The sequence below is a fragment of the Spermophilus citellus genome (assembly GCF_964194105.1).
Source record: "Spermophilus citellus genome assembly, chromosome: 4".
Taxonomy (NCBI): Eukaryota; Metazoa; Chordata; class Mammalia; order Rodentia; family Sciuridae; genus Spermophilus; species Spermophilus citellus.
The window spans coordinates 25,763,581-25,783,387 of NC_138185.1; the positions used below are offsets into that span (position 1 = coordinate 25,763,581).

Sequence of the window (19,807 nt, forward strand, 5' to 3'; positions counted from 1 at the left end):
CAGCAGGCGCACCTTTGGCCATGAACTCCGTGACGATGAAGATGGGCTCCTGGGTGACCACCGCGTGCAGCTTCACCAGCTTGTCATGCTGCAGTGTCTTCATCAGGTTGGCCTCGGCCAGGAAGGCCTCCACCGACATACTCCCCGGCTTCATCGTCTTCACCGCCACCTTGGTGTGCTTGTTGTAGGTGGCTGAAGGGGGACACGGAGCAGGGAAGGTGGTTGGAACCCACCGGCCTTCCCTCATCCTTGGTAGACCAACTGCAGACCAGCCTCCTCCAGAAAGTCTTTCCTGCCCTCCCAGCCCTTAGACAGGGAGGGAGGGCACAGCTTTGGGCTCAGACAGGTATGGGCTAGAAGGCTAGTTTGCTGCTTCCCTGCTGTGTGTACTGGGGCAAGTCACTTAACCTCTCTGAGCTATGGTTTCCTCATCTGCAAAGTGGAAATGATAACCATTCTTTCTGAGGGGCTGTCACAAGATTAAAAAATGATCCCCAAACACCACTTAAATTACCACACCCCGCCATACATCTCACCTCAATCTTAACACTGTTCATGAAATAAACTGCAGACTCATTATGCACCTGATGTGGCAGTGCCCACCTCTCCAGCCCCATCCTCTACCACACTTACTCTTGCTGCCTATACATGAATCACCCTGAGTGCCACTCAGTCCCTTGAGCACCACCCCTATCCCACCCCAGGGACTCAGACCCTGCTTGTTGATTTCCTGATCGCTTTGGTCTAGGCCTTGGCTTCAGGAAGCTCTAGCGCAGATCTGGGGCCTCCTAGAGGGAGGGTCTGGGGCCGCTCTACTCTGATCCGTCCCACGTTCCTCTCCATATTTCCCTTTTGCCTCATTCTTCTGATTCAGTGCCTGGAATACGCTCAATAAATGTTCTTGAAGTGTGTGGCTCTTCCGCTGACTGTACCCGGAGGAACCGATGGCCTCTCCGCGGCTGTCTGCACCCCTGCGGGAGCGAGCAAGCGCGGTGGAGAATCCGCACAGGGGGGCGGGCGCACGGGGCGGGGCGCTGGGCCAGGAGTCGCGTCCACCCCATGGCCCCGAAGACAGCAGGGGCAGAATGTGCCTTTCCGCGCACACAGTGTCTGACAGGGGCTCAGAACAGCTTGTCCTTGGTGCCAGCCCTGAGCTCACCTGGAAGGTCCAAGCTCGGTTCCCCACTGTTCCCCTTCACCATCCCCAGGGGCCTCTGGGTCCGTGAACCCAAATGGCAGACCGTCTCCACCAGGGGACCCCTCATCTAGGACTCCCACTTCCCCGAGGGAAGCTTCCGATCCCAGCAGGCTGGACGTCAGAGTCAGATCAGCGCGTGGACCGTGTGGACCGCAGGGGCATTTGGTTCGCTATCAGAGGAATCCCCCTTATGACTCTTGTTCAAATCCCCGTCCCTGGGCGGGGGAGTTCCTGGAAGCCCACGTACTGTCCCCTCCAGCCCTCCCTCTGGAGCTGTGGTCTCTGGGTCCTTACCCATCCAGACTTCCCCGAACTGCCCAGCGCCCAGCTTCTTCTCCAGCTCGAGGGACTCCCGAGGGATCTCCCAGGCGTCTTTCTCCCACGGCTTCTGGGGCTTGGAGGACACACAGGGCACTGACAGCTTCTGGCAGAGCCCGTCCTTCCCCTCTGGAATAGAGTCCCCGAGTCAGTCGAGGACAGCAAGCTCCGAGCCTGCAGTAGCTTCCCCTCAGAGGCCTCCTGGCAGTGTTCTGGCCGATGTCCCACCTGCCTGTCACCAACAGGGATGTCCCCCAGAGAGCAGAGCAGGGCAGGGTGCCACTTTTACACCTCTCCCACCCGCTTGCCCAACACGCCCAAGGCTTCAGGAGAATCCAAAGCAACCGTTTGTCTGGGGAGGGTCAGAAAGTGCACCCAGAGGTTGGGATTCCGGGGACAGGCCCATCGTGGTGGGACGTCTGAAGGCTGGGGGTGCAGCTCAGATGCAGAGCATCTGCCCAGCATGAGTGAGGCCCAGGCTTCCACCCCCAGCCCCACAAAGCAAAACAAATAAAACAGAAGTGTTGTGGGCGCAGTGGTGCACGCCTGTCGTCCCAGCAGCCCAGGAGGCTGAGGCAGGAGGATCTCCAGTTCAAAGCCAGCCTCAGCAAAAGCGAGGAGCTAAGCAACTCAGTGACACCCTGTCTCTAAATAAAATACAAAATAGGGCTGGGGCTCAGTGGTCGAGGTCCCTGGGTTCTATCCCCAGTACCCCTTCCCCCAAAAAAACCACAAAGATGTTGAAAACTAAAGACCAAGGGGTGTGGGCTCTGCAGGGTAGCCTGTGGCCTGAGGCCTGACTCACTCTTATAGTGGGCCACCAGATCCTGCAGGTTGCTGAAGGTGCTCCTTGGGGAAATGTAGAAGCCCCCGTTGTCCAGGGTCCGGATCTTATAGTGCTTCACCGTGTCTCCTTGGTGGGGCTCGTAGTCTCGCACCGACAGAGAGTAGCTCCCTGGGATGGCCAGAGAGAAACCTCTCAGGACGGCACCTCCGGGACCTGCCATCTCCGGTCTGCACCCGACACCCTTTCTTGACACCTCCGCAAAGCCGCTACTGACTCCACCCTGGCACCCGGGCAGGAGCACAAGAGGGCAGAGTGGGCTGTGGCATCATGCTTCCGGGTTCTCACCCTGGTTCTGCTATGTCCAGCCGTGACACTTTGGGCACGAGGAGACTGTATCGACTCTCTGTGCCTCAGTTTCCTCCCTCATCGCACTGCCTGGCCATCAAAAGAAGTGATGCTTGTAAAGTACTCAGAACAAACACTCCGTAAATGGTCCCTGTCATCATCACCCTCAGTATTTATGGTATTTATCTACCACTTACATCAATCTATGAAACAAAAAGTCAACACGTGCCGGGTACAGTAGTGCACCCCAGGAAACCCAGCAGCTCGGGAGGCTGAGGCAGGAGGATCGTGAGTTCAAAGCCAGTCTCAGCAACTTAGCAAGGCCATAAGCAACTCAGTGAGACCCTAACTCTAAATAAAATATTAAAATGGCTAGGGGGTGTGGCTCGGTGGTTAAGCGCCACTGGATTCAATCCCTGGTACCAAAAAACAAAAAACAACAAGCCAGACTATGCAGAAACAAACAAATAAAAGGACAAATCACACAGAAGATCTGATTACTGACATGTGACCAGTGGTGGCAGGCTAGGCTGAGCAGGGGTCCCCAAGATGTTCATACCTGGAACCTGGGAACGGGCCACCTTACATGGTAAAGGGGACTTTACACTCAGGATCTGGAGCAAGGGCCATTATCCTGGACTATCCAGGGAGCCCCAGGGTAAGCACAGGTCCCGAGCAGGGGGGGCTGAGAAGGTCAAGGTCAGCAGCAGGAGGTGTGAAGGTGGAAATAATGGGTTGGAGAGACGTCAGGAAGGGCCAAGAACCAGGGAATGCTGGTGGCTTCCAGAGCCAGGCAGGGAGAGCCTCCAGGAGGGACCAGCCTGCTGACGCCGTGTCCTGAATCCAGTGAGGTCAGACTTCTGACCCTGGGGACTGTAACAAGTTTACGAGGGTCTGAGCCACTGAGTCTGTGACAGCAACATGGGAACCTGCTGCACTGTGATCACTTGGACCAGAAACACACAAGTCTCGGAGTCCATGACCACAGTCTGCCAACTGCGAGCTGGTGCCCTCGTCTTCCATCTTCCTCATAGGATTGGGGGAAGTTTGTTTTGGATCGATCTTTATCTTTGGAGGTGTTGGGGATCGAAACCAGTGCCTTGTGCATGCTAAGGCAGGCACCTGCCACTGAGCCCAGCCCAGCTAAACTGTTGAATGACTAACTGCTGACCGTACATGCCGGGAGCTGTTTTAAGCACCCTGTACAAATAAACAATGAATGAAAAGGAATAATATGTATTATAATGAATTATAACTATATTAATGACATTATTTACAATCATGAATAACCCCATGAGGTAGAGGTTTTATAATATTACCAGCCTTGATTTATAGATGAAGAGATTGGGGCCCAGAGGGGTGAAGTAACTCCCCTAAAGCCACACAGCTGGTAAGTGGCATGGCCAGGATTCAAACCCAAGCAACTGGCTCCCTCTTAGTCACTCTGTCCCAGTCCAGATGAGGCTGGCTTGACTCATGCTCCATAGGGTGGGAAGAATCCCCAAAATCAGCAGAATGGTATTCAGGGGCCTCGTGCTGCAAGTTTTGTTATGGTGGCTCAGCCGTCATGCCCCTGCTGTGGAGGCTGTGAAGGCTGGACAAGGGTTGCGCTCCTGCCCCCACTGGCCTGTGAGACTCTGTTTGATTGCTCTGTCCCTGTCTGCAGCATGGACCAGCCCAGTCCCCAAGCTGTCCTGGGCACACCAGAGAGGAGAGCTGCTGGGCGACAGGAAGCCTGGTCTTTCTTTTGGTCTCTGTTCATTTCCCCCTGGGGCCTCGAAGGGGGCTTATCGGGTGAGAGAAAATAAACAATCTCTGACCTGAAACACTGACCGTGAGTGACACTGTCCTAGTCACAGTTGGCCACAATGATGCTTTGGATCAATGTTCCCAGAAGGGTTTGCTTTAGGGTCCCGTGAGGTCCCACTTTCTACAACTTGCTTGGTTTATGTGAATCAGCAGCACGGAAACCAAACTACAGAAGCTTAACGTAAAGTCGCCCATCCCCTGGGGAAAGCTAGCCTGTGAGGCCAGGTTGTCACACAAGATTTTCAGGCATTGTTCCCACCCTCCCATCACCACTGAGCAAGATGTCACCTTCAGGGTACAGGGACTTCAGGAGGCTGCTCCAGGCAACAGAACCTCCAAACACCTCCTCCAAGGAGCATTTCAGGCAGAGTCCAGAGGAGGCCGGCTTGGGTCTTCCCCCGGCCTCACCCTACCCGGTTTCCTTATAGAGGGAGAAATTAGGCTTCTGGACGAGGTATATGGTGATTTACAAAATAATAATAAAAGCCAATTTGGCACAACAGCACACGCCTGTAATCCCAGCAACCCGGGAGGCTGAGGCAGGAGGATTGGAAGTTCAAAGCCAGCCTCAGCAACTTAGCAAGGCCCTAAATAACCTAGTGAGACCTTGTCTCTAAGAAATATAAAAAGGGCTGAGGACGGAGCTCCATGGTTAAGCACCCCTGGGTTCAATCCCTGGCACAAATAAATAAATAAATAAAAGCTAGTAGCCAGATGTGATCCTTCACACCTATACTCCCAGTCTGTCGGGAGGGTGAGGCAGGAGGATCTCAAGTTCAAGACCAGCCAGGACAACTTAGAGGACCCTGTCTCAAAATGAAAAATAGAGAGGGCTGGGGTGTGGCTCAGGGTAGAGGCCCCTGGGTTCTCCCTAGTACAGGGGGGAATACAAGCTAGCGAAGATCCAGTTTCCAGGTGTGGGCTGGATAGATTCCCGAGCCACATGGCTGCCTCCCCAGCTGGGGGCCTGGCCTCCTGGGGCGCGACCGGACACAGAGCTTGGACCCCGTCTGCAGAGGGCAGGAGAGAACCCGCTGCCTGGCCACCTGGGTGGGTCGCTCCACCCTCCACGGAGGGTGGGGTGGAGGCATCGCGCCTGAGGCACGGGACAAGATGGGGAGGGCGGGCGTCACCTTTTGTGGTCTCGCTGTCCCGGATCATGAAGGAGCCCAGCACGTTGCCGGGAGCCAGGAGGTGGCGCTCTGCGTCCTTCCGGCTGATGCCCTTGAAGAACCACCTGAGGGAAAGGGACGCAGAGGTGGTGAGCGCGCGCGGTCTGTCCAGCTCACGCAGAGCCCCCGGGGGCCCCCGCGGGGCTCAGTGGAGGACAACGGGGGGCTGCAGGCTGGCTTCCTGCAGCATCATTTGACTCTGAGATTTTGGAGAAAACAATCACCTTTTGATGTCCAAACAGATGTTTTGCCAGAGGCAAATCCAGATTGCTGAGACGGAAGCCTAGGGGACTTGGGGGAGGGACTTCAAAAAATAAAGCGGTGTTACAAATGCAAAATGGTCTTTCCAGGGCCACTCAGTCGGAAAGACAGGGAGATGGATAGGAAGACCCAAACAGGGACAACTGTCCTAGCCAGCTGTGGACAAGCATCTTAATTTTGCAATTTCACAAGCACAGGTGACCCCGGGAGGCTCCCTCTCAGGGCCCTGGGGTCTGTGGAGTGAGGGCTTGAACCTCCCTAGCTTTCCTGTCAATCTTTCTCTGCATATCCTGAAAATAAAGTTGGTATGAATTCCTAGGCTTGAACGTGAGATTGAAAAGAATTTTATAATTGGGATCATATCCTAGGAACTTTTCTTCATTCTTCCTGAATATTTGGAATATTGGGTAGAAAAGTTCAAGTAGCCCCAGTTGAATCCATCCCCACCCTCACAGGGATGATAGAAAAAGCCGGGCACAGTGGTGCATGTCTGTAATCCCAGCAATTTGGGAGGCTGAGGGAGGAGGATAGTGAGTTCAAAGCCAGCCCCAGCAATTTAGCAAGGCCCTAAGCAACTCAGTGAGACCCTGTCTGTAAATAAAATGCAAAATAGGGCTGGGAATGTGGCTCAGTGGTTAGGCACCCTGGTTCAATCCCCGGTACAAAAAAAAAAAAAAAGCCTCAGAACAGATGTCAGGTGGCCTTGGCTCTGCCACAAACCCTGTGTGACTTTAAGCAAGTTGTTTTCCTTCTCTGGGCCACTGTTTCCTCTGTTATCAACTGGGGAGAAAGATAGGTAGTATTCATTGAGTTCTTCTTATCAACCCAACAACTCTATGGAATTATCACCTTTCTTATTCTGATTTTATAGGTGAGGAAACTGAAAAAAACAGAGGGGCAGGCAACTTGTCTGGGGTCTCAAAACTTGGAAATTGTAGACGGGGTGTTCAAATCCAAGCAGTCTAACAAGTGCCAGCGCTTATCCTCGCAGGGAAGGTGCACAATGCACAGGTGAATAACCAAAGAAACAAGATCAGTTTTCTGCTAGCAGGAGGTGTTCTGTGGGGGAAAAACAGGCTCACATGAGTGAGAGTTGCAGAGCGGATCCATCTTAGATGGGTGGCCAGCGAAAGCCTCCCTGAGATCTGAAGGGTGAGAAGCCAGCCTAGCCAGGAGCCTGGGGAGAGCGTGCCAACAGGAGACAGTGTGTGCAAAGGGCCTGAGGCAATCGCACTTCCTTCTGGAAGCAAGAAATGGGATACTTACTCCTCCGTTTCCAGGGAATTCACGCGGGCCACATAGTTGCTTGGGATGTAGCCCTCTTTCTTGGTGGCCAGAGATCGCGCCCTCCACCACTCCCCAGCCCTGAGGGACAAGAAAGATGGGGGGAGTCAGGGAGCAGTGGGACGTTTCTCCAGTCCTTTCAGGTCACCCCAACTTGGCCTAGAGAGTCCCCCAGCCCCAGGAGGTCAATAGGGTGAAGAGGGCTGAGCCAAGATTGTCCTGAGCAACACGACGCGATATGGACTCAGTCCCCACTGAGCGCGAGGCTCAAGCCTGTCCCTGACCCGGGGACTGGGTCCTTGCCCTGCTTGCCCTCACTGGCCCTGTAGCTGGCCCAAGGCAGGGCCTGGTGCCCATGGGGACTCACAGGGGCTCTGCTGGGCCCAGAGGGTGTGGCTGAGCAAGCCCTGCTCCCCTGTCGGCCCAGCACTGGCTGGTGCTCTCCCCACCAGGCTGAAGGGGATGGAGCCAGGGAACTCAGAGACCTCTGCCTGCTCCCCTCTGCCTGGGCTGTGCCATTGTTAGGTCCCCTTTATAGTGGCCCCCATCGGGGTGACAGCCACCCCTTCTGTCTCCTCTGTTGGGACCACAGCCATCTACTCCTGAGCCAGCCTATCGGGTCTTCCCTGAAGACAAGGGTCGAATGCAGTACTGAGGTGGGCAAGCTGGGCACAGGGTGGGGACTCACTCCTCCAGGACCACCATCTGGTCCCCCTTCTGGAAGCTGAGGTCTTCACGGTGAATGGCCTCGTAATCGTACAGGGCGACCACAACAGTGTCCTCAGAGCCTGCTGGAGGGAGAGGCGCCGGAAGGTGAGGCGCGGGGGTCCGGCCCCGGCCCTGGACCGCAGCTCTGCTGTCCCAGCATGAGCAGGCTCCTGCCACGCGGCACGGTTCAGGGGTGGAGAGGGAACAGTGTTTTGCTCGTGTCCCCGGACAGTGTGACAGGAGCGCCAGGGCCTGGGCCAGAGTCTCAGGGCGCTTCAGGGGGTGTTCCAGGATGTTTTTGACCCTCTGGGATTTTTGACTCAAACTGGATTGAGAACTTGACCTAACCCTCTCCATAGCACCCCACTCCACTGACCCTGGTTGCCAGATACTCACCCTCCACAAACCCTGGGGGGTTTCCATTGTAGTTAGGCCCCTGGAAGGAAGAAGAGAGAGAGGAAAATGAATCTGAGAATGTGCAAGAAGTCATGAAAGTTGTGTGTTTTAAAGAGGCTGGGTGTAGCTCAGGGGTAAGGCACTTGCCTAGAATGCATGGGGCCCTGGGTTCCATCCCCAGCTCCACAGGGGAGAAAATGGATACCCATCCTATCCTAAGTCCTATGTGTTATGGGAGGAGGCCCAGAGAGGTCAGAGAACATGCCCAAGACCACACAGCACATCAGAGGCAGAGTCAACACAAAGAATCAGGTTTTTTGAGTTTAGGGGCCTCTGCTTTGGACATACTTGGATTGACACTTCCTCTCCATGTACATGAGGGAGTTGGTCCAGATCAGTGTTTTCCAATGTTTGAAGAAATTGTAGGTCCACCGATATTTCCCATGAACAAAAGACTCCATTATGTATGTGCAAAAAAATCTAAGTGTCCGTTCAAAGGGGATCTGCCACTCAGATGGTGGTGCTCTAAGCATCTCTTAGAAGAGGAAGGTCAAGATTCATAGAATTTGACCTCAGAGACACATCATTGGATTAAAAAAAAGCTAGTTCTACAGAATGATAAGTACAATACATATCCTCAATATTTTCCTTGGCCTCACACTAGACGTGTGAGTATAAATTTATGCTAAAAGTTTTGCAAGGGTCCACTCCAAACTGACAACCGTGGATCCCTCTGGGGGTTGGGGCATTTCAGCGGGGTGGGGGGGGAGCATGGGACAGTGGGTGCTGGGCTCTAGCTGTAATCTGTGATTCTCTGTTTTCAAGGAGAGTATATCTGTCTGTCACATGTGTCATTAAACATTCGCTTGAAGAAATTAGGGAACACTGTGGAAGACACGATTTTGAGGGGGGTGGAGATTCACAAAGTTCATTACAAACATTCCCCACGGCTCTGAGAAGACCTGCAGGGAAGGGCCCGTTTCTCCCTGTGTGTCCCAAACTGGTTTGACCTGGGAACCCACACGGCCCCCTGTAGCGGAGGAACAAGGAACCGCTGATAACTACAGTCCTTAAATCTGATGTTCAGAGAGGACAACCAGACACCAGAGGGAGAAACCCTTTGCTTTTTGCTGGTGACAACTCAGAGGGTCTCTGAGAACCTGGGAATTGGAAGCCTTCAGCCCAGAAATGGCCCAGGGCCACACAGGTTAGAAGAGGAGCAGACCCGGGGGTGCCTTCGGGTTTGTGATCTGCGGTCCGCTCAGGGCCTCACTGGCATCAGAAGCTCATATGATCTCAGGCTGTGTTAATAGAGGTCAAAGGTCAAAGAGAGAGGAGACTTCCATCAGTCTCCCTTTTCTAGAATTAGTCCTGTTAGAGGCATCTTGCTGAGGAAGGGCAGCAGGATGGGGAGAGGCCAGGAACTCGTGTCCTGAAGGGATTTGGAAGCAACGGCTGGTTGTTTTCAATCTCTATGGGCTGTCCAGGGGCAAAGGCTAATGGGGAGGTTTGGGATCAAGAAGTAAGGGTTCGGCTGGGGCTGGGGCTCAGTGGTAGAGCCCTTGCCTCACACGCATGAGGCCCTGGGTTCTATCCTCAGCATCACGTAAAAATAAAGATATTGTGTCCGTCTACAACTAAAAAAATATTAAAATAAAAAAAAAAGAAGTAAAGGTTAATGGGAGCTGGGTGTGGTGGCGCACACCTGTAATCCCAGCAGCTCAGGAGGCTGAGGCAGGAGGATCACGAGTTCAAAGCCAGCCTCAGCAACTTAGTGAGGCCCTAAGCAACTCAGTGAGACCCTTCTCTAAATAAAATACAAAAAAGGGCTGGGGATGTGGCTCAGTGGTCCAGTGACCTTGAGTTTAATCCCTGGTAACCCACCCCCCCCCAAAGAAGTAAGGGTTATGGGGTAACAGGCCTCCGCTCAATGTGAGGAAGAACTCCCTGAGGGGCCACCCAGGAAGGCCCCCCCACACCTAGCTGGGCTTCTAGCTGCTGCCGAGTCCCCAGCCAACCTCAGTTGAGGACAGATAGAGGGGCACTGAGCGGAGAGAACCCCAGGTCTGGGGTTAGAAAGACATGGCTGAACGTTTCCCTGCTGCTTGGCCCTCTGGAGCCATTTAACTTCTTTGAGCCTTGGTCCCCCTGGCTGTGACGCGGCCTAACTGCTGTCTCCGGGCTTTCCGTGAAGAATCATGACATGGAGGCCGCTTACCTGAGCGCCCAGGCCCTGGCAGGTGCTCAACGAACAGGAACAATTAGATTATTACACCCATTACCCCTGCCGCGAGCCCAGCCACTGCCATCACAGCGTTAGTGTCTCACCACCGCTACGACTCTAATGACCCTTTTCACCACCATCACGGTCACCACTAGTGTGGCTGCCACCGCTGTCTATCAACCGCACCGTCACCACCATGATGAGCATCCCCTTCTTTAGCATTGCTTCACCTAGGAACCTACTCGGGTGCAGACCAGTCCCGCCCCACCCCTAGGAGAGGCCCTAGGGGAGCTGGCTGATCTCTGCGCCCAGCTGTAAATGGGCAGGTACCGATGGTCACCTACAGCAGGCCTGTTGTGAGAACTCAGCGCGTTAATTCTGTAAAGCGCACAGGACAGCCTGGTCCACCGGAGACTGGACAGCAGGGAGTGGGCACCCCCTGCTAGCTTGGCTGCGCCTCTTATTCACTGTTGTGCCTGCTGCTGCGGCTGCTGTCGCACGCCCACCACCAGGCGTACCACGACTGCTACTGTATTCTTGCATGACACAGATGCTACCGTGACTGCCGCCACCACCGCTGCTCTAGGACTGGTCTGGTGGGGGTCACTGCTTTGCAGCCTCCAGGCTGGTGCACCTCAGCTGGTTGTTGGAGTCACGCTGGTGGGCAAGGTGCTCTGTAGGACAGGGAGGGACGTCCTTGCCTGGGAAGTATCCGGAGAGGTATTCTGGAGAGTATGGGCACCACGGATGGCTAGGCGGTGCCACCCCGTCCCCACCACACCCTGCACAGCCTGGGGAAGAGATGCTGTCGGGGGCCCGGCAGGCCCCGCCCCTACTCACCAACTTGATCGGGGTCGTGGGATCTGGCATGTACACAGGGCTCTGCAGGTTGGTGCTGGACTCAGACTTGGAGGCCTTGCCTCTATTCCGGAGGAACTTGGACTTCATGCACCCCATCCTGCAGGAAGAAGGGAGTCTGGGTTGTCCAGAGCCCAGCAGGGGAGTCTGCTGATGCTGCCTGACCTGGTCCAGGACCAGCGGGCTGTGGAGTTGACTCAGAGGATAAGTCAGGGGGACCACGGGCAGCGGGGCGGGCAGTGGGTGGCGGGCGCTGCGGCTCCTGGTCAGAACGCCCAAGCTAACCCTCGGCACCTGGCTTCACTCACACCCACCTGTCACTCTCCTGTCACCCAAGCCAGTCTCAGCTCTTCGCCAGCAAAATGGGGATAACAATAAAACCTGCTGGCAGGGGGTGGGAAGGACACGAAGACACAGGGACAGAGAAACAGCAGCTTTGGGCTGAGGGACTAGAGTCAAGTAAAACTGGACCATTAATGTGCAATAAGTCACAAAGGTGAGGTCACATAACGTGGCTCCAATGATCCAGCTAAGCAGTAACCAAGGCATCATATCCCTGTGTCATTCTATATTTGGTTTAGGACCCTCCCTCCCGCCTTCTCCCTCCCTGGCTCCTCTCCCCTCTCTCTCTCTCTCTCTCTCTCTCTCTCTCTCTCTCTCTCTCTCTCTGACTTAATTTTTCATTCATTCATTTACTCAATAAACATTTACTGAGTACTTTTCTAAGCCTTAAACAAATCGGGCAAATCCACATTCTTATGGAACTCAACTGAAGAACAGGAGACACAGTTAATAAACAAGTCAACAGTGAAAATAACACCATATTTAGTTGGTGGAATGAGAAGTAAAAAGAGAGCATGTCAGAGAGAACAACTGGACAGGGTCCTGTAGACAGTGTGGTCAGGGAAGGCCCCTCTTAGGAGGTGATATTGGACCTGGGGTCGGAATGACCCAGGAGCTAGTCATATGACACTCTTAGGGAATAGTGTTCCAGGCAGAGAGAATAGCAAGCAAGTGCAAAGGCCCTGGGGCTGGAATGTGTTTGGAAGAAGGCAGCTGTGAAAGAAGGTCAGTGCAGCTACAGCTCCAGGGCAGGGGAAAGGAGGCTCCGTGACAAGGCTGCCACATCTTCGGGTGGCCATGAGGAGTTTGGATTTTATTCAAAGGAAGGTCGGAAATGATGGCAGGTTTCTGGCAGGACAACCCTGGGGTACAATTTTTGCTTCAAATCTTCCCACTGATTGCTGGGTGAAGTATGGACTGGAGGGAGCCCCGTCAAAGATTGTGGTGGTCAACCAGCCCCAAGATGATGGCAGTGTGGTGCAGGTGGTGGCTTTAAAAGGGGTAGGAAGTGGAAGGTTTTAGGGAATGTTTTAGAAGTAGAGCTCACAGAAAACCTTTGCCCCCTGCACCTCAGATACAGCATTAATCTCCAGGATATAAAGAACTCAAAAAACTTAACCCCCCCAAAACAAATATCCCAATCAAAAAACGGGCAAAGGAACCAAACAGACACTTCACAGAAGAAGAAATATGATCAGTCAACAAATATATTTAAAAAATGTTCAACATCAGTAGCAATTACAGAAATGCAAATTAAAACTACAGAGATTTCATCTCACTCCAATTAGAATGGCAATTATCAAGAATACAAGCAAGAACAAATATTGGCGAGGATGTGGGGGAAAGTTCACTCTCACACAGCTGGTGGGACTGCAAGTTGGTGCAACTACTTTGGAAAGCAGCATGGAGATTCCTCAGGAAACTTGGAACGGAACCCTCATTTGACTCAGTCTCCCCACTCCTCGGTCTATATCCAAAGGACTTAAAAACAGCATACTACAGTGACATAGCCACATCAGGTGTTTATAGCAGCTCAATTCAAAATAGCTAAGCTATGGAACTAACCTACAGCCCCTTCAACAGATGAATGGATAAAGAAAATGTGGTACATGTACACAATGGAATATCACTCAGCCTTAAAGAAGAATGAAATTATGGCATTTGCTGGTAAATGGATGGAGCTGGAGACTATGTTAAGTGAAATAAACTAATCCCCCAAAACCAAAGGTCAAATGTTCTCTGAGATGCGAATGCTAACACACTGGCGGGGTGGGTAAGAAGTCCACAGGATTAGACAAAGGGGAGTGAAGGGAAGGGAGGGGGGATGGGAGTAGGAAAGACAGTGGAATGAACCAGACCTAACGTTCCTCGGGTCATATATGAACACATGACCAGGGCAACTCCACAGCAAGTACAACCACCAGAATGGGAAGTTACACTCCATGTGTGTATGTTATGTCAAAAGACATTTCACTGTCATGTATAACTAAAAAGAACAAATCAAAAATTTTAAAAAAGAAGTAGAGCTCACAGACTTTGCTGCTGGGTTAATTTAAGGATGCTTAAAAACTTACTGTAACAGTGGAGGGGCATTTCATTATTTTTTTCTCAAAATGGGTGCGCGTATCTGCTGAGAAGCCAGCCCAGGAGAACCATAAGAGGAAGCTCTGCTTTCCCCATCTCTGCAAAACGGCAATTTCTTCTAAAGCAGCTAGAACTCGGTTGTCTATATCTTGTTAAAGTAAACACGGGTGCTGGGCGCGGTGGTGCAGGCCTGTAATCCCAGTGGCTCAGGAGGCTGAGGCAGGAGGATCGCAAGTTCAAAGCCAGCCTCAGCAACGTCGAGGCACCAATCAACTCAGTGAGACCCTGTCTCTAAATAAAATACAAAATAGGGCTGGGGATGGGGCTCAGTGATGGAGTCCCCCTGGGTTCAATCCCTGGTACCAGAAAAAAAAAATTTTAAAAACACATGTTTGTAGCTTAAGAAAGAAAAATATCTGAATGTCCACACCTAGGAAAATCACTGTAAAAATAAATAAATAAAAAGGAAAGATCCCTCTTTATTTCCCAGGATTTGTCTGGTGGGAAGTGGGAACAGTTTACCACTTAAGAGACAGGAGCAGTTTTGGCTTCGTTTGGTGAATCAAAAAGGAACACATTCCGATTCCCGGAATGCTGGATCACTCATTTGAAAAATTATCACAATTAATCACCATTTTATAAGGTACCTGAGTGCACTTAGAACTGAAACCAACCTCTCTGTTTGATTTGTGACAAACAGGCCTTGCAGTCCTGGGAGATGAAATAACATTCTTGTGTGGTTTATCACGGCATAAAATTATATCACATTTATTTCATCTATTTTACTCGACATAAGGGGATTCTGGGAAGAGCACTGCTGTGTGACGTGGGGCAGCTCCTCCCCCTCTCTGAGCGCCCACTGATCTGCCTCTGTGACATCAAGAGCCCAACCCACACATAACGAAAGCTTAACCAATGCCATTTTAGGGTACAGATTTACTAGTCATGATGGTCACAGGGTCCTGAGGGATGGGTCTCTCTGAAGGGCTTGTTTTCATTCACACCAAGGCCAACTCTGAGAAGGATGGTGGTTTCGGGGCTCAGGGGCTGGTGAGCACTGAATTGAGAAACCTTGGAAAGTCCCCACGCACAGTGGCACTAGAGACGCTTGCTCACCATGACCCCATCTGCTGGCAGCCACCCACCGTGGCTTTGCTGGAGCACGAAGCACACACAGCTCTCGGCTCCTCTGGCCCAGAGACTCCAAGGGGCTGAGGCCCATCGGGCTGATTTTTGTAAAAAAGTGATATAATGCCAGGAGACAGATCTGGGTAAAATGTGACCGTCCCCCGAACCAGGAGAAACACGTCCACTGCCTGGTGTGCGGTGGGCATCAGAAACGTCCATTACCACGTCCCCCAGAAAAGTAGCGTGAGTCTCGTTTATAATTCAGTGCTTTCCACAGCCGTTTCTTTATGTATGTATGTATTTATTTATTCATGTATTAATTTTTGTGGCACTGGGGATTGAACCCCAGGATACTCTACCATGAGATACATCCCAGCCCTTTTTATTTTGAAACAGGGTCTCGCTAAGTGGCCCAGGCTGACCTTGAACTTGGGAACCTCCTGCCTCCATCTCCCAAGGTAGGATTACAGACGTGCGCCACTGTACCTGGCTTTCACATTTTTTATTCTCTCTTTATTTTTTGCCACATTGGGGGTTGAACCCAGGGCCTCACACATGCTAGGCAAGTGCTGTCCCACTGAGCTACAGCCATATTTTTAAAAGTAAAAAGAAACAAGTTAGTTCATCTAAAAATGTATTTATTTTACACAATGTCTAAAATTTATTAGCATGCAATAAATTTAAAAATTATCAATGAGATATTTTATGTTGCTGTGGGTCTCACTATGTTGTCCAGGCTGGCCTTGAACCACCAGGCTCAAGCAATCCTCCTGCTTCAGCCTCCTGAGTAGCTGCAATTACAGGCCTATCACACTGACCCACATTCTTCTTTTGCACAAAGTGTTTTATTTGGGGGTGGGGAGTAAATAGGGATTGAACCCAGAGGCACTCTACCACGGAGCCAGCTCTTACTATTCTTTGTTTTTGAGACAGGGTCTCACAAAGTTTCTGAGGCTGGCCTCAAACTCACAATCCTCCTGCCTCAGCCTCCTGAGCCACAGGGATTACAGGCATGCACGACCAGGCCCAGTTTTGTACTGTCTTTAAATCCTAGTGTGAGTGTTACATTTGGTTATGCATCGGTACTTTTTAGGTGCTCTGTCACCATGGTCGGCTCAGGTCCGAGGCAGTGCAGGTACGGGCCATTCCCATCATTGCTGCACAGTCAGGGCTGACCTCCCTCTCATCTGGGTCCCTGAGTGCTGAGCTCAGCTCCCGCCTGGCACTGGCACACAGGGAACCAATATACGCCCAGAGCACCGTGCCTTTTGCAACGGATAGTAAAAGTGTCAGAATGTGATTTCTTTCTTTCTTTTTTAAAATATAATATCTGCTCATTTAAAAAAATACTTATGCAGTGCTGAGGATCAAACCCAGTGCCTCACATGTGCTAGGCGAGCGCTTCACCACTGAGCCACGACCCCAGTCCCCTGCCAGGATGTGATTTCTGTTGGGAAGAAAAGAGTGGATATACGGCGCTACACTCCAAAGCCACGTGTGAAGAAGCTGTTAGCAGAGACAGAAAATAGAATGGTGGTCACTGGGGGCCAGGCCTAGGGCAGCGGGAGGGGGATGAGATGAGATGAAAACTTGCGGGGGTGGATGATGGTGATGTTTGTACAACGTTGTGAATCCACTTAATGCCACGGAAGGTACCTTTAAAATGGTTTAGATGATAAATTTTATATTATATGTTTTTTACCACAATAAAAAAGGGTGGGTACTGGAGATGTAGCTCAGTGGTAGAGCACTGGCCCAGCATGCACGAGGCTCTGGGTTCAAGCCCCAGTACAGAAGGGGGGCCTATAATAGACACTATAATAGGGAGTGGCAAAGATATGCATGCTGTTAGTATACTCATGCACATGGCCAAACTTGTTAATATACTTATTAGGTGATAAATACAATCTGCAAAACATATAATATAAACTCTTTGATAACATGAATATATGTGTACATTAGCATGTTAATAGAAAAAAACAATCTGGGGTTTTGAAGAACAGGGAGGTTTTGAATAGATAAAGATCTGGGGGAAGTCAAGAATGTGCAAAAAAAAAAAAAAACAACTTCCAAAAGGGATTTGAAAAAGCTTAAAATATTAACCAATATACAGAGCAATTCAAGACTCAAAGGAAACCAACATGGTGGCTCACACCTGTAATCCCAGCAGCTAGGGAGGCTGAGACAGGAGGATCTCGAATTCAAAACCAGCCTCTGCAAAATCGAGGTTCCAAGCAATTCAGTGAGACCCTGTCTCTACTGTCTCTAAATAAAATGCAAAGTAGGGCTGGGGTTGTGGCTCATTGGTTAAGTGCTCCTGGGTTCAATCCCTGGTATTAAAGGAAGGAAAAAAAAAAAAAAAAAGACTCAAAGGAACAATCATTGAACCGGAATCCTACACTTATCTCAGAGTTCCTTAGTAGCCAAGAAAAAAAAAAAAAAAAAAAAAGGAAATCTCTATATCATCATCTTAAGATCCTGGAAGCGCAGGAACTTAGCAGAACAAATATCTTTTGAGCACTAAATTCAAAAGAACATTTATCATGTCATGCTCACATATAAGGCCATTAAAGGGGAGACGGACACTCTCTCCCACTGTGATTTGGCAGCAGAGTCTAATACTTGCTGACGAGGATTTCCCCAACACATGTCATTGATATTCAGGGGGGTCTGGGAACCATGGAAGGGGCGGGGTGGGGAGAGGATGATGGAAGAGGTTCACGCAGCTCAGGACCTCTGGCAGGGTGCCCTGTGACAGAGGGGCTTCAATTGAGCTTAGAAATGTCATAGAGCCTGGCACCGGGGTGTGGCCATGTGAAACCAGCAGTGTCTACATCCCGAGGGAGATTAGAAATGCAGAGCTCAGGCCCCACCTCCCAAATAGAGTGTCCCCCTCAGTCCCCCGTGACCTATGTGCACATTCTGGTCGGGAACGATGGCCCTAGTGAGCGTCTTTGGCTCTGCGTCCTCATCATTCGCACTGGGGATTGAACCCAGGGGCACTTAACCACTGAGCCACATCCCCAGCCCTTTTTATATTTTATTTAGAGACAGGGCCTCACTAAGTTGCTGAGGCTGGCTCCAAACCTGTGATCCTCCTGCCTCAGCCTCCCGTGCTGCTGGGATTAAAGGTGAATTTGGCATTCATCCCTCTCCTAATAGTGCCTGGATTTTTCTCTGGGAAAACAACCTTCTCCTTCTCAGGATAGGAGATGTGGCGGGACTAACCCCACTCTGGCCTTTAGGATCAGAGAACCCTGTATCCCCTGGCCTTAGCAATTGATCTACAGACAAATCTGTGATCCTTGCGGAGGCATTCAGAGTCTTCCCTGGGCATTTTGCTGAAAAATTAGGAAAAAGGCAGTCTTTGTAAATCATGATGTAGGAACTTGGGGCTCTTGGGACTCATCTTGATATCATGAAGAGAGAAGTTGCTTTAAAGTGAAACAACTACAGAGGACAACAGAACTGAGGGACAGAGACAGTGATTCCTGATGGTAAGCTTGAGCACCTGGATACAGCTATACCTGAAGATTATAAACCCCAGGATTTTTCTTCTTCATGAGCAAATTAAATTCTCATTTTTGCCTAAACCCATTTGATTCGGGTTTCTGCCACATGCACTCAAATAGTCTTCACTGATTCTTGCCTATTCCTGGGTTACATGCTAGATTAAACCAACCAGGAGTGAAGCCTAGAAGATGTATGGTGCTGCGGCAAATTCTTTTTGCATGATAAAATTGGATACCCATCAAGATAGTGGAATGGAGGCTGAACCAGGTGTGGATTATGGTTCTGCCGCCAACTGACTGAGAGACCTTGGTCCCATCACTTCTGCTCCGAAGCCTCATTTTTAAAAAGAAAGGAGGCATTTGTTCCTCAGGCTTGGCCTGAGGTTCTGTGCGACAAGGGTTGTGAGAAACCTTTAAAACCTCCCCTTGCACACGTGTCTTTCCCCGTGTGGTTCCTTCTCAGAGCAGAAGTAGTCCCTGGCCCCACACTAGCCCAGAACCGTGGACGCCTGGCTCAGACACTTCCTCAGGCCACTGCCCACCCTGGAACCCAAAACCTGCTCCTGTCCCTCAGTTTCTGCAGGCCCTGTGTGGAAGGGAAATGAGAAGAGTCAGCCTGCTTGCCCTGGCTGCTTCCCACGGTCACCACGTAGGGTGGGGAGGCCTCTCCCGCATTCAGAGCTGAGCCCAACGAGGAAAGGCCAGGGACCACCTGGGCACCCCCGGAGTGGACCGGAGATGGCTTTCTGGGAGTATCTGTGCACAGCAGAGGTCTGCAAAGGCTGTGGGTGTGAAGCCCCGGAGATGTCCCTTCTCTGTCAAAAGCTCACTGGGCGACCTTAGACAAGTCTCAATTTTTCTCTGGGCCTCAGTTTCTCCTAATGGGGCCCGAGAAGATGGACCAGTAGTTCTCCAAAGGGACGGCTGCAGTTCTTTCCTGCACGGTCTCTGCTCTCCCTTCCTTCCTCTCTGTCTCCCTCGACCCCTGCAGTAGTCTGCTAGAGGCCATGACTGCTCTGGCCAGTCAGAGTTGATGCAATAGAAGCAGAAATGGGCACATGACTGAATCCTGGTCAAGAAGCGTCAGCCTGTGGCTTTTGGCTAGAAAACAGGTGTGTAGCAGCTAAATAGAGTCCAAAATAGATAAATCCAGATTCCCAAGCTCGGACCTAGCTCTGCTTGAAGCTGATACCTCTTGGACTTTCTAATGACCTCCCTCTTCTGCTTGAGCCAGTTTGAGTTGGATTTTTTGTTTCCTTCAACACCAAAGAATACTGTCCAGGAAAGAGGACATTCTGACAAGGAATTGCAATTCACACTCAAGTGTAAATGACTGATGGAAAGACTTCTCTTTTAGCAGTTTTGATAGAAGAGAAACTA

The 19,807-nt window shown here is 51.2% G+C and overlaps 1 protein-coding gene across 4 annotated transcripts in view; it reads right to left on the minus strand.

Annotated features, from left to right (window-relative positions):
- Positions 1-19,807, minus strand: part of HCK (HCK proto-oncogene, Src family tyrosine kinase) — a 40,397-nt gene that overhangs the window by 11,369 nt on the left and 9,221 nt on the right. For 3 of the 4 annotated variants that reach the window (XM_081293180.1, XM_081293183.1, XM_081293182.1), the window contains 8 exons: positions 11,343-11,460; positions 8,279-8,318; positions 7,863-7,965; positions 7,157-7,255; positions 5,591-5,694; positions 2,322-2,471; positions 1,493-1,645; positions 13-192 (listed from right to left, as the gene is read on the minus strand). In XM_081293180.1, the coding sequence (XP_081149306.1) occupies positions 13-192; positions 1,493-1,645; positions 2,322-2,471; positions 5,591-5,694; positions 7,157-7,255; positions 7,863-7,965; positions 8,279-8,318; positions 11,343-11,460 (947 nt within the window). The remainder of the gene's footprint in view (positions 1-12; positions 193-1,492; positions 1,646-2,321; positions 2,472-5,590; positions 5,695-7,156; positions 7,256-7,862; positions 7,966-8,278; positions 8,319-11,342; positions 11,461-19,807) is intronic. The other variant, XM_081293181.1, reaches the window with a different exon arrangement.